This window comes from Podarcis vaucheri (assembly GCF_965113315.1).
Source record: "Podarcis vaucheri genome assembly, chromosome: 8".
NCBI classification, from domain to species: domain Eukaryota; kingdom Metazoa; phylum Chordata; class Lepidosauria; order Squamata; family Lacertidae; genus Podarcis; species Podarcis vaucheri.
The window spans coordinates 94,206,605-94,234,377 of NC_138766.1; the positions used below are offsets into that span (position 1 = coordinate 94,206,605).

Here is a 27,773-nt window from a genome sequence, read left to right on the forward strand (position 1 = left end):
TCTCCTTGCTTCCACCTGAGTTCTGGATCTTCTATTTGGCAGTCCTGGTTTTATCCTCTTCTGAAGGGGCAGCTCCTGCCTGGCTCAGAATTACCCAGCCAATCGGAGAGATGTTGATACCAGAATTGAGCCCATCAATATCAGGTTTCTGTATCCTTCTTCCAACTGGGCTTATGCGGTTGCTGACTCTCTCCCAAGAGGAAATAACATTTTGTTAAGGGTTGTATTACTTAATCCACAATAGCCAACAGCCAAGAGCAAGGAAGAAGTTGCATATTTATGGGCAGGTGAGAAGTTTATCTTGGTGCCCTCAACTGCTACAAGGTGTGCATCTGAGCCCACACGCATGTCCAGCCCTCGCGGGTATTCAACAACAGCTTTGGGAGGACCAAGATCTTTTGCTGGAATTTGTATGTGCGTCCAGTATTAATACGTGTTTGTCATGGACTGGTTGGATGCACGGGAATGGTGGAAGGAACCAGCTGGAGAACCACCAGGGGAAGAAGGCTCAGAGCCAGGGGACTGGTGGTGGGACAGTGAGGAGTGGTCAGAGGGAGAAGACTGGGAGGAGGAGGTGTTGGAAGCTGAAGCGGTAACAGGGTTTGGTGAGCAGGAAGAGTCTGTGGCAGAGAGAAGATCAGACCAGGCCAAGAGGCAGAGTTGAGTCAGGCTGCTGAAGAGTCATGGGTGTCTCCCCCTTCTTGTGCTGGTCCCGTGGGTTACCCGAGAGGCGAGATCCAAGTCCAGTCCTTGGTCAAGGTGCAATGGGGAGGCAGTCCGTAGTAGCAGAAGCTGGGTGCAGGGCAGGGAGTCGGGTGAAGTCAGGAACAGGCTTGCAAGCAGGGAGCCAGGGTAGGTCAGGAGCTCAGGCGGGAAAGCAGGACAGGGTCCCGGCAGGAACAGGCAACCAACAATTTTGCTCCCGCAACTTGGGACTGGGGCTGGCTGGCTTTTATCTGCCCCGAGGCATAGGATGGCCCCGGTCCACAGGTGACTCGCCCCTCCTGGCCTGGAGGCGAGCCCTCCTCCTGCAGGAACTTAGTTCCCTCCGCCTCTCTGCCCTGAGCCTCTGCAGCTCAGGAGAGGATGGAGGGTTACTGGACCCAGAGGCAACCTCAGTTTCCCCTGACAGGGCTGAGAGTGGAGCACCTGCCGGCAATGGGTCCTCCATCACCTCAGGGGCCAGAGCAGACTCAGCTGATGCCTGCACCTGAGGATCCAGCACAGGTGAGGACCCTTCAGGCTCAAGCCCCAGCCCCGACTCAGCTGGTTCCTCGGGTTCATCTGAATCCGAATCCCAGGCCATCACACTTCTGCTGTGACAAGCAGAACTAGAAGAGGGATGAAAAGGGGAAAAGGAGATGTTGGCTTCACACAGGAGAAGTCTCTCATTGCTTGGGGAAAGCCCTGGAGAGGAGGGGACTTCTACAGCTGGGGGGGGGGGAGACTTTCAGTCTCTGCAACTGATGTTCATGGGAATGAGCTGCCTCTCTGCTCACTGGGCCTGGCATTCAACCAAGTCTTGCTTTTGCTAATCTAGAGTTAACTCCAACTTTGAACTGTACAATTGCTGACCAGCACATTCTGTAACAGTGTTTACCCATCATCTGATAACCATGAAGATGTTGCACTTACCAGGAACTGAAGAAAGCTATCTTTATTACACGAAATAAAAGAGACAGAGTATTTGGACACTTCTTCAGACAGCCCAATGTTGTAAATAATAATAATGGGGTTGGCTCTAACAGCCCAAATCCCAATCAAGGTCCGCTACCCATCAGAGAAAAACAGAGGCTACAACCAGGTAAGAGGAAGCAAGGCATCTTATTGGATCTCTTGCAACAGTCTCTTCCTGCCCCTCACTTTCAAGGAGCCGAGGAGCCCAGAGCAAAGTGTGAAGCCCCCTTTAAATCTCAAGAACTTGTAACAGAGAAATTGTAATGCAACAGAATTTGCATGAAGTTCATGTTTTTCCAACTTATTTTCAAGCCTGACAATCAAAATACCTGATAATGGCCCTTTCTAGCCTGTTTTTTTAAATATGTATTTTTATTAGTTTTCAGTTACAATCCAATAATAGCATTATAACAATACCAATTTATAATACAATTATTAATACCAATCATTCAAATACCGAATTAAATAATTTAGATAAAGTGCCCCCCAAATGCTAGATTTGATAGATTTCTTTTCTCCTCTGAACGTGTCCAGAGGAGGGCAACCAAAATGGTCAAAGGCCTGGAAATGATGCCTTATGAGGAACGGCTAAGGGAGCTGGGCATGTTTAGCCTGGAGAAGAGGAGGTTAAGGGGTGATATGATAGCCATGTTCAAATATATAAAAGGATGTCACATAGAGGAGGGAGAAAGGTTGTTTTCTGCTGCTCCGGAGAAGCGGACACGGAGCAATGGATCCAAACTACAAGAAAGAAGATTCCACCTAAACATTAGGAAGAACTTCCTGACAGTAAGAGCTGTTTGACAGTGGAATTTGCTGCCAAGGAGTGTGGTGGAGTCTCCTACTTTGGAGGTCTTTAAGCAGAGGCTTGACAACCATATGTCAGGAGTGCTCTGATGGTGTTTCCTGCTTGGCAGGGGGTTGGACTCGATGGCCCTTGTGGTCTCTTCCAACTCTAGGATTCTATGATTCTATGATTCTATGATTTCTGCGTTCCAAAATCTTATTAATTTCCATTACATTCCGGTCATAATAATAATCCCTTATTCAATAACTGCAATACAGTCATACCTCATATTACGTCTGCTTCATGTTATGTTCTTTCAGGTTACATCCCGCGGCGACCCAGAAGTACCAGAAAGGGTTACTTCCAGGTTTCGCCGCTCAGACATGCACAGAAGTGCAGAATGACGTCACACGCATGCACAGAAGTGGCAAATCACAACCCGCGCCTGCGCAGATGTGCCACTGCAGGTTGCGCTCTTTTCATGTTGCGAAGGGGCCTCTGGAATGGATCCCGTTCGCAAACAGAGGTACCACTGTATTAATAACTGTTGTTCATGTTAACACATTAAATGATTTATAAAACTACAAGTGAGGAACTCAGACTATATCCTTGTTCTTCCTGTGTGTGGCAATTATTCTGTCCATGGCATTTCTTCCGGTCCTTGTAAGATGCTATGTCTTTCTTTCCCCTGATTGTTGCTGATATCCATCATGCCTTGGGCAGAGCTGATATCCCATTGTTGTTCCAGAAATTTCCATTGCTCAGTCCCATGCTTCGTTGTTTTGCAACTTTAACAACAGCAGCAAAAGTCACTCTGTCCCAATAAATAACATGTTTTCACAATTTTTCCTCTCAGCCTGGGAAGAAGAGTGGTCTGTCAAACTGCAGATGACTCAGTAAAGAACCTTATCAGTTCCTTGGCAGCTCACAGATTCCTTTCCTCCTTCCTTCCAACTGAAGATAAACGAGCAATTATACTTTCAATTAAATTAAATTCCAAGTCCTCTTAGCATTATTCAGTTCACTCCGTAAATAATAAAGGATGGGGAAGAGTCAGCTCTAAGTTTCCATTGTAAACCTTTTGCAAAATAGAGCTTCCCTCTCTTTTCCCTTTTTTTATACACATAGTTCCATTTGGTGCTATATTCCATATTTATAATCCAATTTCTTCCATCCTCGCTTGGACAAATATAATTTGAACTAACATCCAGAGGAGGGTTGCCGAATCATAAATTTAGAGAAGAAAACTTTAAATAAAGAAACCCTAGGCTCCTGTCGCCCCACCGTCTTTTCTCAAGTTCAGCCCTTAAAGTCCTTGCAGTTTGTTTTGTTCCGCAGTTTGTGATCTCATCTCTTCCAGCACATGCCTGTACTTTAGTCCAATTAAGCTCTAATTAACAGGAGAACCTCTGCTTCTGAATGGTGGCGTTGGAGGGTTTTTGACAGGAAAAGTGCTTTTGCACTCAGCGCCTCCCTGCCCCCCACATTCCATGCCAGAGTGAGAGCCAGGTACAGAGGTGAACAGCGAATGAAGCCCATCCCCCCCTGTCCCTGGGGGGGGGATTTGCAAGGGTAATTACCCTCAACCATCCTTGTTTTTCCTTTGCCAACGATTTCCCACTCTCATGGGAGCTGCCTCCCTTAAGGCAGAGCGGAACCAGAAGCCACCTTTCTAGCCTGTTTGAGACATTCTTAAAAATGGTGGCCACCTTGGCTCCGAAACCCATTGTCATGAACCCTTCTTCATACACTGAACATGCTCCTTTGACAGCTCTGCTCTTAATCGATACTTGCAGAGTGGAGGCCCATTCAGGTTTTCCTGCTATGTGACTTGAGAGGGTCTCCGAGGTTCAATAGGGGGTAAACGTGACTGCTGTATTGCTCTATGTTTCAAATATGTGGTTTATGCGCTTATGTATGCGCAGTTACCTTGTGTACTTAGGGCATGCTAGAATTCTTTTAACCCTGGCTACAAATAGGTAAGGGGGAAGTGGGTGGCCCTGTGGGTTAAACCACACAGCCTAGGACTTGCTGATCAGAAGGTCGGCAGTTCGAATCCCCACGATGGGGTGAGCTCCCGTTGCTCGGTCCCTGCTCCTGCCAACCTAGCAGTTCGAAAGCACGTCAAAGTGCAAGTAGATAAATAGGTACTGGTCTGGCGGGAAGGTAAACAGTGTTTCTGTGCGCTGCTCTGGTTCACCAGAAGCGGCTTAGTCCTGCTGGCCACATGACCTGGAAGCTGTACGCCGGCTCCCTCGGCCAATAAAGCGAGATGAGCACTGCAACCCCAGAGTCGTCCACGACTGGACCTAATAGTCTGGGGTCCCTTTACCTTTTTACAAATAGGTAAAGGAGTTCGTGATCATGTAACACAATTCATGCTAAAAGAAAAGAGAAAAGGGGAGCGTGTGAGTATATCCGATTTTGAAACCTAATGGAACACAAAGTCAGGGTTCAGAGATCTGTGCCTCCTGTACATGCTCAGCCCTTTGAAATCCTATACCAGCCAAGCACAGAAATCTCTCGCCCATTCTTTAGGTCCATATCCAGTGAGGCATATAGCTGATCCCTGAGGAGCAAAGTGGGGGTCCCACTGGCACTTGTGAGCTAGCTGACTATTGAAAATTTCAGGTTTAAGTACAGCAGTTGGGGGTCCAACTCTTCTGTGTAGGGAGGGGAAGGGCTTTCTGAGTAAGCAAATAATGAGAGCCATTCTCCCAGAGATTCATATGTTTGCAGGTGCCACTGTTTGGATATCTGAATCAGACATTCGTGCAGTGAGGTTAGGATACAAATCCTTCATGTTTGGGTAACTGAAGGGTTTTATAACAAGTGTTTTGAGCCAATGCTAGGTTATGGAGGGGTTATAACACAGATTCCTCCTTATCAGCAGGTGATCTGCTTTGAATATAATAAAATGTCCTCGAAGGGATGCGGGTGGCGCTGTGGGTTAAACCGCAGAGCCTAGGACTTGCCGATCAGAAGGTCGGAGGTTCGAATCCCTGCGACGGGGTGAGCTCCCGTTGTTCAGTCCCAGCTCCTGCCAACCTAGCAGTTTGAAAGCACATCAAAGTGCAAGTAGCTAAATAGGTACCGCTCCGGCAGGAAGGTAAACGGCGTTTCCATGCGCTGCTCTGGTTCGCCAGAAGCGGCTCAGTCATGCTGGCCACATGACCCGGAAGCTGTACGCCGGCTCCCTTGGCCAGTAAAGCGAGATGAGCGCCGCAACCCCAGAGTCGGTCACGGCTGGACCTAATGATCAGCGGTCCCTTTACCTTTACTGGGGGTTGAAGGGATCTATGCCACTTAGACAATCTCTATAAGGAGGTGCCTGATACATCCAAATAAATGATAATGCGTGAGAAAGATTGGTGCTGCAATGCCTGCTTTCTGGCACAGGCAAAGCCATAGACTCTCTTGGTTTTCAGGGCTCAAGAAGCAAAAGGGAGAGATGAAGGAAGCCTGCTCAATGGGCATTTATTGGAGATACAAAATCTATGAAATCCCCTCACCCCTAAAACAATCAAAAAACCACCACCCACAGGTGCTGATCCCTAGCACTGGTCTTCTGCCTTGGTGCCATAGACCTCCACCTCGCACAAGGTCAGGTATTCGGCCCTCCCTGGGATGTGGATGCTCACATAGCGGCCCTTGAGCCAGTTGCAGTACAAGGTGCTGACGGAGCCAAGGCTGGTGTCTGTGATGGTCCCACAGCTGCAGAGAGAGGGAGAGAGAGAGAGAATCAGCTGTAGGGTGGGTTTAATGTGGAAACTCTATCTAAACTGTGAAGGAATACATGCCTAAATATATGCTATTCCTCATGATCCCAGTCAAAGGGTGATGCCCAGTCTCCCCCAAAAGCTGGCCTCCCTGACGTTTATAATGATGATGATGATAATTTATTTATTTATACCCCGTCCATCTGGGCAGCTTCCAACAAAATATTAAAAATACAATAAAACACCAGACATTAAAAACTTCCCTATACAGGTCTGCCTTCAGATGTCTTCTAAAAGTCAGATACAGTGGTACCTCGGGTTACAGACGCTTCAGGTTACAGACTCCGCTAACCCAGAAATATTACCTCGGGTTAAGAACTTTGCTTCAGTGAAGGTACATTCTTTCACCTTTGGTGGACATGCCCAAGGATTAAGACATTCTGGGAGATGAAATGAAAAAGGTATTTAAATATACCTTCTTGAAGAAACCAGAGGCCTTTCTCCTGGGCATTGTCGGCCAATCGGTGCCAAAGAAGGATAGAACTTTCTTTATGTATGCCACAACAGCAGCAAGAATACTTATTGCAGAGTACTGGAAGACACAAGATTTACCCACTCTGGAAGAATGGCAAATGAAGGTGATTGACTATATGGAACTGGTGGAAATGACTGGCAGAATCCGAGACCAGGGAGAAGAGTCGGTGGAAGAAGATTGGAAGAAATTTAAAGACTATCTACAGAAATACTGTAAAATTAATGAATGCTAGAATGATGTTGGAATGAAGTTATATGGCTTTAGTAGAAATGTTATAAGGAATTAAGTATAAATAGATTAACAGAGTATTAAAGGGGAAAATAGAACCTTTTAATGAGGGTGAGAGCGCAAAATATGGTCTGAAGCTCAACATCAAAAAAACGAAGATCATGGCCACTGGTCCCATCACCTCCTGGCAAATAGATGGGGAAGAAATGGAGGCAGTGAGAGATTTTACTTTCTTGGGCTCCATGATCAGTGCAGATGGTGACAGCAGTCACGAAATTAAAAGATGCCTGCTCCTTGGGAGAAAGGCGATGGCAAACCTAGACAACATCTTAAAAAGCAGAGACATCACCTTGCCAACAAAGGTCCGTATAGTAAAAGCCATGGTTTTCCCAGTAGTGATGTATGGAAGTGAGAGCTGGACCATAAAGAAGGCTGATCGCCGAAGAATTGATGCTTTTGAATTATGGTGCTGGAGGAGACTCTTGAGAGTCCCATGGACTGCAAGAAGATCAAACCTCTCCATTCTGAAGGAAATCAGCCCTGAGCGCTCACTGGAAGGACAGATCCTGAAGCTGAGGCTCCAAGACTTTGGCCACCTCATGAGAAGATAAGACTCCCTGGAAAAGACCCTGATGTTGGGAAAGATGGAGGGCACAAGGAGAAGGGGACGACAGAGAATGAGATGGTTGGATGGTGTTCTTGAAGCTACTAGCACGAGTTTGATCAAACTGGGGGAGGCAGTGGAGGACAGAAGTGCCTGGCGTGCTCTGGTCCGTGGGGTCACGAAGAGTCGGACACGACTAAACAACAACAAAGGGAAAAATAAGGTTAGAATGTATTAAGATAATTATAGGATAGAAAACAGAGGAAGATGGAGAGGAATTGCTGAAACAATTAACAGAAGTGGAATACAAAAAGGGAGGTGTGAGGAGGTCGTGGAAATAAGTGAATGAAAGATAAGATAATGAAATGGTTTGATGTGTTTTAAATGGGTTTTGTTTTTGTTTTGTTAGTTTTATGTGTTAGTGTTTTGTAGTTTTTTTGTATTGTATTGTCTTTATTTAGGTTTTTTTTGTAGTGTTGTGTTTAAACTGTTGGAAAATTAATAAATATTATTTTTTTTTAAAAAAAAAGAACTTTGCTTCAGGATGAGAACAGAAATTGTGCTCTGGCGGCGCGGCAGCAGCAGGAGGCCCCATTAGCTAAAGTGGTGCTTCACGTTAAGAACAGTTTCAGGTTAAGAACGGTTAAGAACGGACCTCCGGAACGAATTAAGTACTTAACCCGAGGTGCCACTGTAGTTGTTTATTTCCTTGACATCCGATGGGAGGGCGTTCCACAGGGCAGGCGCCACCACCACTTCTTGCAGTGAGGGAACTTCCAGAAAAAGGCCTTTGGAGCTGGACCTCAGTGTCCGGGCAGAATGATGGGGGAGGATGCATTCCTTCATATCACTCACTATCTTTCACTGTAGTCCAGAATAATTACTACAAATTTACCACCACCCACTTTTTCCATCTTTGGTCACTGTCCCTGTCCCACCCTTGTAAAGGGGGCAGGATGGAGGTTGGGGGAAATGAAACTTACAGGGGGTTGGACTTGCCATGGTCAACCACGGAGTCTCCTACATGGATCTGGGCTCCCAGGAGTCTCTCACTGCAGCAGCCCTGACGGTTTCTCACCACCACGGCCGAGATGGCATACTGGTCGCCCAGGTCCACGTACCACCAGGGGTCCTGGTCTGGATTAGTGTGGGTGCAGGAGCCTCCGGCGAAGAACCCGTCACAATTCCCACCCACAGCGTTTTTTGCGCCAGTAAAAACCTGATGTGGGTAGATGGAGGACTGGAAGGCTGGGCGGCCTTTGGCCAAGTTGTGAGCTGGAGCATGATGGGAAGGAGATGGAGGGAGAATAAATGGTTAGAGAGTTATACAGCCTCCATGGAAGCTCCTCTCAGGGAGCAGAGACCGGGGGAAGCTTTGCAAAGCCCTTCAGGAGACCCACTTTCAGTGTTCAAAGAAGCTGCAACAGAAGAGGGAGGAATATTGCCACACTGATATTAAAATAGTTGCATTTCCAGATTTCGATTTTTCATGGCCCTCCAGCCAAGAGGTGAGGCTCTGTGGTGTTTAAAGGCTTTTAAACTACCTTGGTAGAAAAGTAAGCTGAACCAGCTCAGAGACGGGCCTTCTGCAACCTTGGAATGGCTATCAAAGGAGGCCAATGTTCATGCCTTCTCCCCACCTCCCTGCATTTTGGGGGAAGCCCAGTCCTGCAAGAAGCTGGTGGTGTTGAGAGCCAGAGGCCGAGTTTGGTCCTTTCTCCTGCAGCCTGTCACACCTCGCAGGGCTCTTGTGAGGATAAAACGGGGGTTGTCATTGTGCAGTGTAAAGGTAAAGGGACCCCTGACCATTAGGTCCAGTCGTGGCCGACTCTGGGGTTGCGGCGCTCATCTCGCTTTACTGGCCGAGGGAGCCGGCGTACAGCTTCCAGGTCATGTGGCCAGCAGGACTAAGCTGCTTCTGGAGAACCAGAGCAGCGCATGGAAATGCCGTTTACCTTCCCGCCAGAGCGGTACCTATTTATCTACTTGCACTTGGACGTGCTTTCGAACTGCTAGGTTGGCAGGAGCAGGGACCGAGCAACGGGAGTTCACCCCATTGTGGGGATTCGAACCACCAACCTTCTGATTGGCAAGTCCTAGGCTCAGTGGTTTAACCCACAGTGCCACCTTGTGCGGTGTAAGGGCAGGGAAAAATTGCAGTGACAACAAAGAGGTTACATCTGAACGTGTTGTTGGAGATTTCAAGAGTGTGTTGATCTCCTGCCATCCATGTATACCTCATAGCACATTCACCCCCATTTCACCTGAAGGAATGAGCTACCAGAGTGAAGGTCGTGTTGGGCAAATGGGGAATCCAAAGATAAACCAGTTCCTCCTCCCTCTCCCCAAGCAGTCTTGAAGAATGATGTGGAATATAGTCCTAGTGTGGTGTAGTGGTTAAGAGTGGTAGTCACGTAATCTGGGAAACCGGGTTTGCTTCCCCGCTCCTCCACATGCAGCTGCTGGGTGACCTTGGGCCAGTCACACTTCTGTGAAGTCTCTCAGCCCCACTCACCTCACAGAGTGTTTGTTGTGGGGGAGGAAGGGAAAGGAGAATGTGAGCCGCTTTGAGACTCCTGAAAGGGAGTGAAAGGCGGGATATCAAATCCAAACTCTTCTTCTTCTTCTTCTAAGAGGGCCATCTAGGTGCTGAGTATGAAAGCACACTGAACATGCTCAGAGACCGGCCCTCTCCAACCTTGGCATTGATGTCCAAGGGTGGCATTGGTCGTGGCCTTCCCAGACCCATTTTTGGGGGTGCCCCGATGAGCAATGGGCTCCTGATGCTGAGCTCTAGAGGCTGCATCATCAGGATGTCTCTTGGAAACAGCAGCCACCTCAGTGCTTCATCCTCTGCCTGTGGGTGGAACAGACCCAGTCTGAACACATAAAGGGATGAATCTGATGAATGGGTCCAATGGAGGGGAGATGTTGTTCCCCCATCACAACTTGCCAGGTCTGAACCCTTTGGATAACTAATTCAGGCTTTGCCATCTTAATACGTGACGTCCTCACTAGGTAAGATGGCTCCCAACTTTCACTGTCACAGCAGCAGCTTAGAGCTCACTGGTTTGGGGAAAATAGGGGGTGCTTTGGGGTGGTGGAGAAGTATTATTTGCATTTGGGTCTGACCCACAGACCCCTTTGGGAGCTCTTACCAGCGCCTTGCAGCTCTGGGCGTCCCCACTCCCTGCCAGGAGCGCCAGGGTCAGCATCGAAATCCAGGTGAGGAGCATCCTGGATGGAGGGGAGGGGAGACAGCAGTGAGGGAGGGGTCTGTGCTGGGGCCATGGGGGTCCGCCTCCCCCTGAGCCCCAGGAAAGTAAAAAAATAATAATGGGGAGGGTGGGCTCAGAGCCAGCCAGGAATGCTCAGAGGAGGTCTTTGGGTGGATCATGAGACCTGCTGGCTAAAAACGGGCAGGAAGAGGAAATGGGAGAGTGTTCCTTGTCAGCATGGAAACAGGGTGAGGGGGAGAGAGAGTTTGGAGAGAGTGCTGGATAATTATTGTTACCGGAAAAATCCGAGGGCTCCCTTGGACAAAAAGAAAGACACCAACCAGGATAACTTGGAGCAAAACAGCAGCCTGTAGGCTTGGCCTTTATTGAACTGTTGCAACAGGGTGTTCCCCTCACTTGCAGGAGAGAGGAAAGACCCAGAAAGATGGTCTGCAAGACCTTATAAAGACTTTTGAAATTCCCCTCCTCTAGGTCAAGCCCACCCCCAGAAACATCATGCATACATTACAGAAAGGAGGGGTTGAGGGAGGAGTTGTGGTGGTAACCTGAGTGTCCGGTCACCTGGCTGGTTCCTCCTTTCCCCCTGCCCATGAGTACTTTCCAGAAGACAAAGGGGAGTTGGCAGTTTCCTGCCCCCAGAGGGAAGATCTGATCATTGTCCTTTGTTTCAGTCCGTGCTGAATCCACTCCCATATGCAAGTTCTTTGTGATCCTGATTGTCTTCTGTCTGGGATCATCAGGGTTGACATAGCAACTGGGCAGGGCTCCTGTGGATGTGCTGGGATGGTGAAGGGATTATGGCTGACCAGAACCAAGCCACCCCCCTTTGATAGTCCTTGTCACATGGAGTAAAATAAAATGGAACAGTGCAAATCCGATGTATGGTTGATTTTTCTATGAATTTATAACAGAAGTGTGGCATATGTAGTGTGTGAGTGTGAGTGTGTGTGAAGTTTGTACAAACTGAATGATTGGGGTGGGGGGTGGGGGGGTTCCTGCTACATTATGAATGGTGAAACTTGCTGAAATAAACTCGGAGTCGAGAGTGGATTTCATGCTCTTTATTCAGCTCATAGTGGTGAGGAGGAATGGAAGTTCCCCCAGAATGTCTGCTTTATATACAGTGGTACCTCAGGTTACAGACACTTCAGGTTACAGACTCTGTTAACCCAGAAATATTACCTCGGGTTAAGAACTTTGCTTCAGGATGAGAACAGAAATCGTGCTCCAGCAGCGTGGCAGCAGCAGGAGGCCCCATTAGCTAAAGTGGTGCTTCAGGTTAAGAACAGTTTCAGGTTAAGAACAGACCTCCAGAACGAATTAAGTACTTAACCGAGGTACCACTGTACATTATTTACACAATGGGCCGCACGTGATTGGCTAATACCGAGATTCTCCTGTAGGCCAATCAGGTTGTGGATTCACTTCCACCTGGAGCTGGATTGGGTGGCTCCTGTGGACCAATCAGACTGCCGCATTCTGGACCCTATTCAGCTCAGTACATAACACATGCATTAACAGGGAGGTTTGTGTACCTGCTAAAGAAGATGCAGTGTTCAAAAGTCAGCCTGCAAGAGCCCACAAGAGGAAGTTTGGGGAAGTCAGTTAAGTGTGATTAAATCTGTGGTGAGGTGACAATGGAAATAGGGAACCTGGAAACTGGGGCAAACTGTTGAAAGGGTGGGGCAGGAGACAGAGGAGTTGGTGAGCCTGTGGTGCTGATAAAGCCACTTCCGCCCTGCAGAGGAGGTGGGGTTGCGGGCTTCATGCCCCCACCACTCGCGATTGGGGGAATCCCTGGCCACGTCACCCCCAGGCCAGCTAATCGGCGCGGCCGGGGATTTCCCTCTTTTCCCGCCTACCAGCTGTTCCTGTTTCCCACCCTCCTGCCCTTTAAGGTTTTCATTCCTTGACCTTGCTATGGACCTGGGTTGGTCGCCGTTGAGGGGCCTGGTGGGAATTTTTCCACTTGGCAAACTGGCACCAGCCCCTTGGTTTTCGCTCTCCTCGTAGCAAATCGTCACAACTTTCTGGGTATCGGTGGTTAGGCATTGGTATTGCTCTGTAGATGGAAGAGGGGAGGAAGCGCCATCACCTGCCCCACATATTGAAGGATATATCCAATAAAGGATTCCAGGGAGTGTGGCTCTGTCTGAAGCCTAGGGAGGTGAGGGCCTAAGGCACGCTCCCTATTGGTGACCCCGGGGGAGTTCCTAGTTGATGTGCATCAGCAGGACTCCCCCTACTGGTGGTTAACCCTTCCTGGACTTCAAGCGGAAGGGCTGAAGTCGGATATAGTCAATTAGGACCAATGCCTAAGCTAATACCGCTCATTCCTGTAACCAATAAAGTTGTGGCCTTATTTAGCCCATTAACCTTCATAATTGTGCTATGTGTCTTTATTTCCACTTGGGGGGGGCAGGAACTCGCCACGCAACTAGAAACCGCTGCTGCTGAGGAGATAAGACGGGGGAACACGGAACCAGTGAAACTGCGGGCATACAGGTAAACGTATGAAAGATCTGGATTTTGTGTGCTTGGGGGTCTCTTGCCTGAACCATGAGGTTAGCAGGGCACCATTCGTGACCAAGAGCAAACACTGCCTGTTTTGCTACCGCTGCCTGCCTTCCTGACCACAAGGCAATGAACACTTTGGACCGCTGTCCCTTGACAAGAAGGACAAGCTCCAAAGATGCTTGAAGATGCAGGAGGCAGTTCCTCTGGCAACGGGCCTCACTGGGGGTCCCTAACAGACTTTTTAAGATGCCTCCAGAAATATAGGGTGGTAGCCAACTATGTTTATCTCAGCGTGGAACAACTGAATACACCTATCTTGGTCATTCTGACTTCTGTGGTATGATAGATAATTATAAGAGAATATAATATTAATGAAAATTTACAAAAGAAATTGGAAAAATAGTGCGCTAGATAGACTAAGTGGTAGGTGCATGATAGGGTGGCTGGAAGCCATTAGAAACTCAAGAACAACGTATTGTGATGCAAAATAACAAATATTACCATTTTCTTCTGGATAAGCCTTTTGTTTGTTATTTCTTTTTAATTTCAATAAAGCATTAAAAAATCGCATGGTCATTCTCATTTATTTCAATGTGCCTACTCAGAGTAATACTACCCATAATTTTCTGGAATTTTAGAACAAAGTCTTGAAAGTTAAATTAGTACTGTAAAGATGCTCCATGCTCTGGACTTTCTTTGGAAGACGGGGGATATTCTGGGCTTCAGGTTTCACACCCAATGAGGCACCTCCCTTCCAATTTTATTCATTTCATAAAACTTAAACCACTCGATTGTAGAAAACCTCAAATCGGTTCACAAAACTTACCTTGCTTCTCTGTGTTGGGATCAGCGACCAGAAGCGTCTTTCTCCAAAACGTTTCCTCTCTGCTTCCAAATGAGTTCTGGAGCTCTCAGGTAGTCCTGGTTTTATGCTCTTCAACTCCCCCAATCAGGAAGATGTTGAAACCAGAATTGCACGCCCTCCTTCTAATCGGGCTTGTGTTTGTTTCTGACTCTCTCCTTTGATTAAGGGTCGTAGTACTTGATCCACAACTGCCAGCGCACACAACAGGTGCAAGGAAGGAGCTTGCATTTATGGGGAGGTTAAAAAGCTGAGCTGCCTCATTTGCATCTGAACATATCCTCCGGTGAGAGATCTTTTCCTGGAGTCCGTATGGGCATCTGTTACGAATACATGTTTACCCTTCACATTATGCCCCATTGCACACACCAGGAAATGAAGAAAGCTTGGTTTGTCAATGAAATGAAAAAGACAGAGTATTTGCATGCTGTTTCAGGCAGCCTGGGGACAGATATGCAAGCAGGAGGGGGGGAAAGCCTGCACAGCTCAGTTGGTTAGAGTCTGGTGCTGATAACACCAAGGCTGCAGGTTTGATACCTGTATGGGATCCTGCATTGCTGGGGGTTGGGTTAGATGGCCCTCAGGGTCCCTTCGAACTCCATGATTCTGTAGAATCATACAGCACAAACAAATCTGCTATCTAAAAAGTAAAGGAGTCCCTTGATATCTGGTATAATTATTATTATTATTATTATTATTATTATTAATTTATTATTTGTACCCCGCCCATCTGGCTGGGTTTCCCCAGCCACTCTGGGCGACTTCCAACAAAACACTAAAATACAATAACCTATTAAACATTAAAAGCTTCCCTAAACAGGGCTGCCTTCAGATGTCTTCGTCTGGTAGTTGTTTTTCTCTTTGACATCTGCTGGAAGGGCGTTCCACAGGGTGGGTGCCACCACCGAGAAGGCCCTCTGCCTGGTTCCCTGTAACTTGGCTTCTCGGAGGGAGGGAACCGGCAGAAGGCCCTCAGAGCTGGACCTCAGTGTCCGGGCAGAACGATGGAGGTGGAGACGCTCCTTCAGGTATACTGGGCCATTTAGGGCTTTCAAGGTCAGCACCAACACTTTGAATTGTGCTCAGAAACATACTGGGAGCCAATGTAGGTCTTTCAGGACCGGTGTTATGTGGTCTTGGCGGCCGCTCCCTGTCACCAGTCTGGCTGCCACATTCTGGATTAGTTGTAGTTTCCGGGTCACTTTCAAAGGTAGCCCCACGTAGAGCTTTTATAGAGAAGGTATTATTCATTGCAAAATCTGAAAAACTTGCACATTCTTTGCTAGTTTTATTGTTATTATTCATTTCACTTCTATACCGTTTTAAGAAAAAACCTCAAAGCGGTTTGCAGCATCTTACAACATCAATAAAACAATTCAGCACCAAACATTTCTGAAGAAAGCCAAATATAAAGCATACAGTCAAAGCAACATCATTAACAGAAAACGAAAATATTATCTGAAAGATTTTGAAATAAAACATTACAAAGGTCAGCTACAGAATGCATAGTTAATACAAACAAACAAAATCTTAAACATTAAAAAAAATGCTAAGTGAAGTCAAATATAAAATGCACATTTAAAACAGCATAATTAACAAGAGAATAAAATATCATCATAAGCATGGCATGGCTCAAAAAGATGGGGCACAAGAATCCAATAGTTTGGGTTTGTTGTCAGGCATAGTGATGTCCCTCTGGTCTCCCAGGAACCTCTTTTGTAGGGCTGGTGAGTGTGGGCCCCACCCCCTAGGCCTGGTGGAAAGGGCCTTGCAGGGAGCGGCCTCCACGCCCCACAGCCGGGCGATGTTCCCAAGGGCAAAGCCAATGTCTGTTCATTTTATAATAAAGTATTATTCTCCTTTGTTGCCAACAAAGGTCCGTATAGTTAAAGCTCTGGTTTTCCCAGTAGTGATGTATGGAAGTGAGAGCTGGACCATAAAGAAGGCTGATCGCCGAAGAATGGATGCTTTTGAATTCTGGTGCTGGAGGAGACTCTTGAGAGTCCCATGGACTGCAAGGAGATCCGCCCTCTCCATTCTGAAGGAAATCAGCCCTGAGTGCTCACTGGAAGGACAGATCGTGAAGCTGAGGCTCCAAGACTTTGGCCACCTCATGAGAAGAGAAGACTCCCTGGAAAAGACCCTGATGTTGGGAAAGATGGAGGGCACAAGGAGAAGGGAACGACAGAGGACGAGATGGTGGGACAGTGTTCTCGAAGCGACCAGCATGAGGGAGGCAGTGGAAGACAGAAGTGCCTGGCATGCTCTGGTCCAGGGGGTCACACGACTAAACGACTAAACAACAACATTATTCTCCTATGATCTTGTTTCTTATTTCATACAGCTGCAGAAGTTATTCACAGGCAGCGACCGAGTTCATACTGCAACAATTCTTCTTAAGGTATGTTTTGAAAATGCTCAGCACCTCCAGCTTGGGCTCAGAAGGTCCCCTTTGCCTGGAGCTCTGGAAAACCTGCTACTAGTCAAGAGAATAGTAAGCTAGGTGGAGCAATGATCTGTCTCGTGTTCTTATGAGTACATTCAGGGAAGGATGAAGTCCAGAAAACAATTAATTAATGGGTCTAGATGGGGGGGGCAGAATACACTTAATTAAAACAATCATCATCATCCCAAGGGGAATATTTTTGCGATATCTGCAACATTTCCCCAAACATTTCATGCCACTATCTGTCTACTGTGGGGCTTCGCCGACACACCTGACAGATGGTTCCGGCGAAACAGCCTCAGGGTCAAGCTTTCAGGATGGTGATTCCAACACCAAAGCACATTCACCCTCTTTCCACAAGGCCCCAGCAGACTATTTGCTTTGGAGCTTATGGGCATGGTTGGTACTGGGCCAGAACAAATACCCTTTTCCGTGTTTCGTTGCATGATAAATTTCTTATTTTCAAATCATTTGGCCAGTGGATTCTTTTTTTATTTCCACCTGTGGCATGCAGTTGCAGATAGGCTGGAGAACCCACAACCCATAACCAGAGTTGTGGGTTGTGTAACTGGACCCCCACAGGTGTTGGCACCTGGGAACAAGAAAGAAACTGAGTACAGGAAGGAGAAAAGTTGATGTCCTCAGTCTTGGTCTCAACATCTTTCTAACCTGCTTAGGTTTTTCTGAGCTAGGCAAGAGCTGTCCATCACGAGGAAGATAAAATCAGCAGGGCTGCTCTAGAGGAGATCCAAGACTCTTCTCTAAGTGCTCACAGACCAACTGTGTGATGATCTGTTCTGGACCTTTCCTGGTATCAAGGTCAAGGTCACCGGTCGGTAGTTCCCTGGGTCTTCCATTTCCCCCTTTCTGAAGATGAGGACAACCTTTGCCTGCCTCCAGTCTGCAGGGACCTCACCTGTTCTCCAAGAATTCTCAAATATAAGAGGCAAAGGCTCTGAAATTACCGTATTTTTCGCTCTATAAGATGCATCAGACCACAAGATGCCCCTAGTTTTTGGAGGAGGAAAACAAGAAAAAACATATTCTGAATCTCAGAAGCCAGAAGAGCAAGAGGGATCGCTGCACAGTGAAAGCAGCAATCCCTCTTGCTGTTCTGGCTTCTGGGATAGCTGCGCAGCCTGCATTCGCTCCATAAGACACACACACATTTCCCCTTTCTTTTTAGGAGGGAAAAAGCGAGTCTTATAGAGCAAAAAATACAGTACATCTGCAAGCTCCTTTAGTACCTCTTGGATGCAGCTCATCTGGACCTGGAAATCTGAATTCATTTAAAGCAGGGGTCAGCAAACGTTTTCAGCAGGGGGCTGGTCCACTGTCCCTCAGACCTTGTGGGGGGCCGGACTATTATTTTTTTGGGGGGGGGGATGAACGAATTCCTATGCCCCACAAATAACCCAGAGATGGATTTTGAATAAAAGCACACATTCTACTCATGTAAAAACACACTGATTCCTGGACCATCCGCAGGCCGGATCTAGAAGGTGATTGGGCCGGATGCGGCCCCCGGGCCTTAGTTTGCCTACCCATTATTTAAAGTAGCTAGGTGTTCCCTTACTACCTCTTTTCCTATCTGGGCTGCAGCTCCCTCCTTGCATCGTTTATTCTGTTATCACCAGGTTGGGCATCCCTTTCCTTTTGGGTGAAGACAGAGGCAAAGCAGGTGTTGAGTAATTCCACCTTCTCTCTGTCACCCAATAGCATTTCTCCACGTTTCCTATGCAGAGGACCTACTACTTGCTTGTTCTTCTTCTTGCTTCAAACATAACCAAAGAAACTTTTTAAATATTATTTTTAACCTCTCTTGCAAGCATAGGAGCCAACTCCTAGGGGCGAAGATCCCTCCAGGCCTTCAATAAATTATTTGAGGGGGCCAGCCCTCACCCCAGTTGATGGAAATTGCCATTCAAATGGTGTGCATGTATCATGTTATGTGATTGATTACCTGGAGTGTAATATTTTATTCAAGTTGGAACCCCGGTTTGCAAGCCTGAGCTCATTCTGAGCTTTAGCCAGCCTGACCTTCACCCTGCAACTGTTGGTAACTTGTGTATACTCCACTATTGTGATTTCTCATTTCTTCCATTTCTTATCTAGCGGCACCTAGACTGGTGACTGGGAGCAGCCGCAGAGACCACATAACACCAGTCTTGAAAGACCTACATTGGCTCCCAGTACGTTTCCGAGCACAATTCAAAGTGTTGGTGCTGACCTTTAAAGCCCTAAACGGCCTCGGTCTAGTATATCTGAAGGAGCATCTCCACCCCCATCGTTCTGCCCGGACGCTGAGGTCCAGCGCCGAGGGCCTTCTGGCGGTTCCCTCCCTGCGAGAAGCCAAGTTACAGGGAACCAGGCAGAGGACCTTCTTGGTAGTGACACCTTCCCTGTGGAACTCCCTCCCACCAGATGTCAAAGAGAACAACAACTACCAGGCTTTTAGAAGACATCTGAAGGCAGCCCTCTTTAGCGAAGCTTTTAATGTTTGATGTATTATAGTATTTTAACATTCTTTTGGAAGTCGCCCAGAGTGGCTGGGGAAGCCCAGCCAGATGGGCGGGGTATAAATAATAAATTATTATTATTATTATTATTATTATTATTATTATTATTATTATTATTATTATTATTATTATAATACATCTTAACTCTCAGGTCATCTGTAAACTCCTTATGCAGCCAAACTGGTTTCTTTAGATGCCTCCCATTCCTTTCTTGTTGGAATTGTCTGCATTGTGCCTTCAATATTTCTCTTTGAAGAAGCTCTCATCCATCTTGGACTTCTGGATTTCTGACCATGGGATCTCACCCACTGGTTCCTGGAGCCTTCTTTAAGTCCAGAGTGCATGTCTGACTACACTCGGCTTTCTCTTGTATAATGAAAACCAAGAGGACACGATCACTTCCTCCCAAGGTTTCATCGATCCTTCTTCAAGTTACAAGAAAGGATTCCAACTAAACACCAGGAAGAACTTTCTGACAGTACAGCTGTTCATCAGTGGAACAGACTCCCTCATGATGTGATGGGCTGTCCTTCCTTAGAGGTTTCTAAGACAGATGGCTATCTGTCATGTATGATCAGGCTGAGAATCTTGCATTGCAGGGGGTTGGACTAGATGGCCACCCAGAGTGGCTGGGGGCCCCCGGCCAGATGGGAGGAGTATAAATATATTATTATTATTATTATTATTATTATTATTATTATTATTATTATTATTATTATTAGGGTCCCTTCCAACTCTACAATTCTATGATTCTGTTAGAAGAAAGCCTCTATGGCAGGCATCCCCAAACTCAGCCCTAAAGCTGTTTTGGGACTACAATTCCCATCATCCCTGACCACTGGCCCTGTTAGTTAGGGATGATGGGAGTTGTAGTCCCAAAACAGCTGGAGGGCCAAGTTTGGTGGTGCCTGCTCTGTGGTCTCCAGGGACAGACAGGTAAACTGGGTGCCCTCTATTATCCCCTCCTAATTATTTGCCTTGGACTCATGGAAATAACTTCTGCCTCTAGACACAAGTATTCTCAAGACAAGACTGGCCTACCCAGACTGGTTGTTGTGTTCAGAAGAGAGAGGAATGCCTCTGTCTCACTTCTGACTTGATTTCAGGTAAGGGAGGCAAAGACATTTCCATGAGTTTGTGGAGACCAGAAGTGCCTCATCTCTCTCCACAAGGCTGAAAGCAAAGTGTTCATTCTGGAGCTTGGTGTGTAAGATTGGGACCTGCTAGAGTCAATACTCACATTATCATCCATTTGTCCTCTTTATGAAATAAATGCAGTGAGGACATATTAGGTAAAGGTAAAGGGACCCCTGGCCATTAGGTCCAGTCGTGGCCAACTCTGGGGTTGCAGCGCTCATCTCGCTTTATTGGCCGAGGGAGCCGGTGTACAGCTTCCGGGTCATGTGGCCAGCAGGACTAAGCCACTTCTGGTGAGCCAGAGCAGTGCACGGAAACGCCGTCTACCTTCCCGCCGGAGCGGTACCTATTTATCTACTTGCACTTTTGTGCTTTCGAACTGCTAGGTTGGCAGGAGCTGGGACTGAACAACGGGAGCTCACCCCATCGCCGGGATTCGAACCTCCAACCTTCTGAGCGGCAAGCCCTAGGCTCTGTGGTTTAACCCACAGTGCCACCCGCGTCCCTTCGAGGACATATTATTATATTCAAAGCAGATCACCTGCTGATAAGGAGGTGTGTCTTTCCCCTCTTGGCAGAGAGCCAGAAACCACCTAAGGCCACTCTGAAGAAGGACGTAAGCATCTGATTTTGACAGCCAAAACCCCAGTGTCAACATCTTTCTGATTGGTTGGGTTATTCGGAACCAAACAAGAGCTGAAAGGGGATAAAACCAGACGGGGCAGGACTTCGCTGGAAGTAGGGAGGTCTCTGTGTCAGTTTCACTAAGAGGTTGGGTCGTTCTGCTGATCCCAAGGTGAGCTGATGTGATTCCTGAAGCCTGGATCATGCCCCCCACACCCTGAATGGGCATATTGAAAACTGCATTTTTAAAAAAAGATTTGTTGGAGAACTGTTTAGGAGTTCCCCGAATTCTGGAGGATGACTGTTCTCCTGGTCAACCTTGATGGATCTGAATGCCTCTTCAGCACTCCTGGCTGTCTCCAAAGCCCTCTGAGGCTGCTATGGGGGAGCCAGACCACCCCACCCCATGGCTCCAGTGCGAGCTTCCCCACAAGAACCCCTCCATCCAACCACCTAATGCCATGTGGGCAGTTGCAATGCATGAAGGGCTCAAAAGGGGCTCATGACTTGGTCCCAACCCAGGTAGCAGTTTGCAGCTCTGAGCTTGGATTTTATATAATGCTTAGTTCCCTGGAGAAAAGCATTTCATGCTTCTAGAACCCCCTTCTTCATGGTGTTTTGAATTTAAGACATCTCTGATGTAAAAACCCTCCCACTCCATTTGTTTTCCTGACCACAACAACCGCAGTACAAAGTTGTTCTCAAGGGTTGTCTTACAAATTACCTTGGCACTTCCTAAATAATGGCCCATCTTCCTGGCGGGTTGTAAACCTCCACTGAGCTTCATGGTAACAGCTTTAGGAAATGTCAAATTAAAAACAAAACATTAATTTTATCTAATTTCTGGTGTTAACCCCTCCCCTCCCAGCACTATCATCAGGAATCGCTTCAAGGAGTTCTGGCCCTGGACACTGAGGAACCTCGAGAACTGAGGGAATTTCTGTATCTGCTTCCTCTTAGAGCAGAAGTCACCAGCATCTCTAGTTGTGTGACTAGTTCCCTTTGTGATAGATTCTTAGCAAACGGGACTTGCAGTTCCCACACATGGTCAGTTTGCTCTCTGATTCTGTTTTCTAGCACGGGCAAAACCATGCACCCTCTTGGTTTTGAGGGCCTGCTGAACAAATTGGAGAGACAAAAGAAGGCTGTTCAATGGATATTTATTGGAGAGTCAACATGGGTTCAACTAAATCTGTCCCCTCGCCCAGTGATTCCTAACACTGGTCACCCAGCTTTGTCCCATAGACCTCCACCTCACACAGCGTCAGGGTGGATGCATCTCCTGGGAGGTTCACGCTGACATAGCGGCCCTTGAGCCAGTGGCAGTTGAGGCTACTGAAGGAGCCACGTCTGGTGTCCGTGATGTTCCCACAGCTGCAAAGAGAAAAGGGAGGTCAGACACATCTTTTCCCCGATGCCTCTGCACAGCACTGGGCTCACAAAACCATCCATGGTTGCACTGGAAGAGCCCTGAAGCCACCTAGGCCAGCATCCTGCACTCACAGTGGCCAACCAGGTGCCCCAATGGAAGTCCGCAAGTGGGACTTTAGAGCAGCAGGGCTCTCCATGTGGGAGTCCCAGAAACTAGTATACACCTCTGACAGTGGAGGGCGAACATACCCATCATGGCTAGGAGCCATGGGTAGCCTTGTCCTCCAGGAATTTGTCTAATACTCTTTTGAAGCCATTGTGATGGCCTGGGACTCGGGCTCGGACTCGGAACCAGAGGGGTCTCAGTCTGCACCGGATCCTTTGCCTCAGGCATCATCTGAACCAAGTCTGGGGCCTGATCCTGAAGAGCCCCAGTCTGCACAGGTTCCCCTGCAACAAGCACCAGCTGGGCCGAGTCAGGGGCCTGAGCCTGCCCTGGCTCCAGATGCGGGGATGACCTCGTTGCCTCCAGCTGGGCCATCACTTACAGCTGCTCCACTACCGGTTGGGTCCGGGGAGGCTGAGGCGGCCCCTGGGTCTAGTAATCCACTGATGTCTCCCAAGCTGCAGAGACTGAGGTCTGAGAGAAGGAGAGACCTGAGTACTCGCAGGAGGAGTGCTCACCTTCGGGTGAGACAGGGAGGTGAGTCACTGGGGGATCAGGACCGGCCGCTATCCCAACAAAGATAAAAGGCTGTTGGACCCCGCCCCAGGTTGTGGGAGCAACATTGCTGTATGCCAGATCCTGCCTGAGATCCTGTACCTGTCCTTGCCTGGTTTCCTGCATCGTCTCCTGCCTTGGCCCTGTTGGACTGACTCCCAGCAGAACCTTCGGATTCTGGACCGGTCCTGGACCACGTTTCACGGGTTACCCCCGGGCCCAGCACAGCCATCCAAGATGGTGGGGATCACAATTTCTTATGGGAACACACTGACAGCTCAAAGCTGAGAAGTGAGCTTCTGTCGGCTGCCTTTTCAAAGCAGCCAGAAGCTTATTAGCCATCTTGGTCTGGAAAGTGGGCAGCTCACCAGTGGAGTTGGGAGAGTAAGCAGGAGACCAGAGAAGAGGTGACCAGAATGTGGAAAAGTTTAAATACAGGAGAGAAGAAACATGATTCGGCAACAAACTGTCAGGGACTAGACTGAGGAGGAATGGTATAGATGTAGAGCAGTGGTTTGCAGAAGGTCATAGTTCTGAGGCTGCAGAGGGGAGAAGCTGGGAAATATTGGGAGAGCAGCAGGAAGAAGAAGCACTGGGGAGAGACAGCTGACAGACTCAGTGTCCTTGGAAAACATTCCTGACCCCTCCCCTTTCTCCCAGGACCAGGCGTGCATTGAGAGTAGTAGAACAGAAATCTCAGAGGCAGAAAGCACAGATCAGCTGGCGCAGGGATGACGTATAATAGGAGGGACTGAGGGGGTGGGAATTTACTCGGAGCAACGCCATTATCTAAGAGAGACTGCGTTCCTTCTCTCTGTGAATATTGAATAAACCACTTGGTAAGAACTCTTGTTTATCTGCTTCTTGGCTGACACTGTGGGAGGGATCAGATTCCCTGAAGCCTGACACAAACTTAATATACGATAATCTTTATTGTCATTGTCCCATACAGAACAACGAAATTGAAAAAAATCTACATCAGACATTCAAAAACCAACAAGCCTGCTATCCCAGCTATCCCAACCTGGTTAGCCCCCTAAAAATTCTGATACCCCATAATTAAATACAATATACTCCCCCAGAGACTACCTTACACTGTATTTAAAACCAAAATCGCATTTGGGTAGAAACTGTTTCTCAGGCAGCTAGTCCTGGTCTCTATAACCCTGTACCTTCTTCCAGAAGGCAGAAGCTGAAAGAGATCATTTCTGGGGTGCGCACTGTCCTGCGCTATCTCTGCAGCTTTCTTATGGCACCTGGAAGCGTAGATTTGATCCAAGGTGGGAAGAGTGCACCCAATTATTCTCTCCGCACTCTTTACAACCCTGGACAGCATTGTTTTTCCCCTGACCGTGCAGCTCTCAAACCACACACACAGACCATAAGTTAATACGCTCTCCACAGTACAATGGTAAAATGCCATCAACAGGTCCTTTGAGAGATAGTTTTTCCAGAGGATTCTTCAAAGATGTGCGGGATCCACTTTTCTGTTACTCTCCCTTCTCCTCAATTATGAATGGGGGGGGGGACTACAAGTGATCTTGAGGGATGCAGTTGCTGCAGAGCAGGTGGGGAAGGAAGAGGCAACTGGTACTTACAGGGGGTTGGACTTGCCATGGTCAGCCACGGAGTCTCCCACGCGGATCTCGGCTCCCAGGAGTCTCTCGCTGCAGCAGTCCTCACGGTTCTTCACCACCACAGTGGAGATGGCGTACTGCTCCCCCAGGTCCACGTGCCACCATGGTTCTTTCTCAGTGCTGGTGTGGGTGCAGGAGCCATGGAAGAAGTTCCCGTCACAATTCCCGTCTATGGCTTTGCTTGCTGACGGAATAATTGGATGTGAATAGATGGAGGACTGACAGGCTGGGCGGCCTCTGGCCAGGTTGCGAGCTGGAGAAACAGTGTGGTGGAAAGAAGATGGGGAAGAGAAAGAAGAACATGACAAGAGGAACAGCATTCCGTGGGTTTACTGAGCTTGTAACTGCAGGAAAAAAAGAAATGAGATTTACATAAGTGTAGAGTTGTGTTGTTGTCTGGCAGAACATGCTGGGTCTTAGTAATCACAGCATCCTTTTCTAAGCGCTCACAGACAGACTATGGAATTACCTGTTCTAGGACCTTTCCTGGCGTGCTCTGGTCCATGGGGTCACGAAGAGTCAGACACGACTAAACAACTAAACAACAACAACAGGACCTTTCCTGGTATCGATGTCAAGCTCACTGGTCGGTAGTTACCTGGGTCTTCCTGCCCCCCCTTTTTGAAGATGGGGACAACATTTGCTCGCCTCCAGTCTGCAAGGACCTCACCTCTTCTACCAGCTCCATCTGGTACACTGGCTGAGACCCTTCCTGCCCGCAGACTGTCTTGCCAGAGTGGTGCATGCTCTGGTTATCTCCTGCTTAGACTACTGCAATGCATTCTACGTTAGGTTACCTTTGAAGGTGACCAGGAAACTGCAATTAATCCAGAATGCAGCAGCTAGACTGGTGACTGGGAGCAGCTGCTGAGACCACATAACACCGGTCCTGAAAGACCTACATTTCCAAGCAACATTCAAAGTGTTGGTGCTGACCTTGAAAGCCCTAAACGGCCTCGGTCCAGTATACCTGGAGGAGTGTCTCCACCCCCATCGTTCTGGACACTGAGGTCCAGCTCCGAGGGCCTTCTGGCGGTTCCCTCCCTGTGAGAAGTGAGGTTACAGGGAACTAGGCAGAGGGCCTTCTCGGTAGTGGCGCCCTCCCTGTAGAACGCCCTTCCATCTGATGTCAAGGAAATAGACAACTATCTGACTTTTAGAAGACATCTGAAGGCATGAAGTGGAATTAGCAGGGGGTGTAATTGTTCTCCCATCATGGCTTGTCAGGTCAAAACTTTGGTTCCCTGTCAGATGCGGGTGATGGTTGCTTGTGAGTAACCAGGCAGGACCTGTCTTTTACAGGTTTTATTTGGTGCAAACTATTTACAGTGCATAACCCCAAAGTCCATGTCTGTCTCAGTCACTTGCAGATTTTGGGAGTGGCCCCTTCTGGCTTTCCCCCCAACATAAGAACGTGGACACCCCTTCACCCGGCTACCCCCTTACCCCTCTGCTTCGCTGGCGGTGTGGCTTTCCCCACTGCCAGAGGAGGATGCTTCTGAGAAGTGTTGGAGGCTCTCTGTATCCCCCTGCCTCCCTCCCCCGTTCCAGTGGCAGTCCCCTGACATTCCGCCATCAGGCTTTGCAATGGATTATAGGAAAATGATGCCAATCACCACCCACTGGGTAAGATGATGCCCAGGATTTCATTGTCACAAAGCAGCTTAGAGGCCATTGGTTTGGGCAGAAATAAGAGTGCCCTATGGGGATAGGGGGCAACATTTGGCTTTGTCCACAAACCAGTCTCCCTTTCCCCAGGTCTTACCAGCACCTCGCAGGTCAGGCTTGCAGCTCTGGGCCTCTGCACATTCTGCCAGGAGCGCCAGGACCAGCAGCCAAATCCAGATGGGAAGCATCCTGCAAGGGAGAAGAAGAAGAAGAAGAGTTTGGATTTGACATCCCGCTTTATCACTACCCGAAGGAGTCTCAAAGCGGCTAACATTCTCCTTTCCCTTCCTCCCCCACAACAAACACTCTGTGAGATGAGTGAGGCTGAGAGATTTCAGAGAAGTGTGACTGGCCCAAGGTCACCCAGCAGCTGCAGGTGGAGGAGCAGAGACGCGAACCCGGTTCCCCAGATTACAAGTCCGCTGCTCTTAACCACTTCACCACACTGGAGAAGGACAGACGTCAGTGAGCAGGGAGCCTGTACTGGAGCCTGTACTGGAGCACCATCACAGGGTTTTGGTGACAGCCAAGAGGGATGAAGGGGCATTCAGAATCAAGGGCCATGTTAGTCATAATATTCTCCAAAGCGCTAGAGATCCTTAACAGACTTTAAAAAATAAAAATACAGCTTTTGATCTACCCAGTAAGGATCAGGGCCTTCTTTTTTGCAGAGGGGGTGGGGTAGGAAGTTCTAGACCTCAAAGATCACATCCAGTGGGTTTTCTCGACTTACCTTGCCTCTCCTTCTCGGGATCTGCAGAAGCGTCTGTTGCTCTTGGTGGGACAGGAGACACAGGTTCTTCTCCCCAAACTGGAACTGAGACTTCCCTGCTTCCAGAGGAGTCCTGCACCTTCAGGTTTTATCCCCTTCCCAATGGACAGCGCTTGCCTGACGTGGCTCAACTTGGCCAATCAGAAAGATGGTGACACCAGGATCTAGGGATCAAGATCAAGTTTTGACATCCTTCATCTGAGCAGGGTCTGAGTGGGCTTGTGTGGTTTCTGACTCTCTCCCAAGAGGAAATAACCGCATCTCCTTGGCAGGAGATGATTTTAGAAGAAGACATCCTCATTCCATTTATCCCATTTAGAGATCAAATGGGTGCCAAACTTGAGTACTGATACTGGCAGGTCTCAACCACATCAGCCAAGCTCCAAAATGAACACTTTTTGGTCGGCCTTGTGGAAGGAGAATGAGTTGTTTTGAACTTCTTCCACGCCATGGCTCACCTTAATTTTCTCAGGGCAGCTGTGTCAGCATCACAAACACCAGCCTTGGATCCATCACTACCTTATACTGGAAATGCCTCTAGGGCTGCTCTGAGAGACTCCACATCCCTCAACAGGCAGAGTTCTTGACCTTGGGTAAGGTGGAGATCTATTGCACAAAGTCAGAAGTCTTATGTTAGAGATCAACTATCTGTATAAGCTTCATTAATATGTAACCCTGAAATTTTGGATCCCCTCCAAACTGACGCCAAT

General features: G+C 48.1%; 1 protein-coding gene across 1 annotated transcript; it reads right to left on the reverse strand.

Moving 5' to 3' along the window:
• Positions 1 to 5,916: 5,916 nt before the first annotated feature.
• On the reverse strand, positions 5,917 to 27,119 carry LOC309539589 (fucolectin-like). The gene is made up of 4 exons (XM_082235977.1): positions 27,025 to 27,119; positions 26,389 to 26,480; positions 24,585 to 24,876; positions 5,917 to 6,178 (listed from the first exon to the last, which is right to left on the reverse strand). Exons 2-4 carry the CDS (start codon positions 26,477 to 26,479, stop codon positions 6,019 to 6,021), a joined length of 543 nt encoding a protein of 180 aa, XP_082092103.1. The 5' UTR covers position 26,480; positions 27,025 to 27,119; the 3' UTR covers positions 5,917 to 6,018.
• Positions 27,120 to 27,773: the final 654 nt, after the last annotated feature.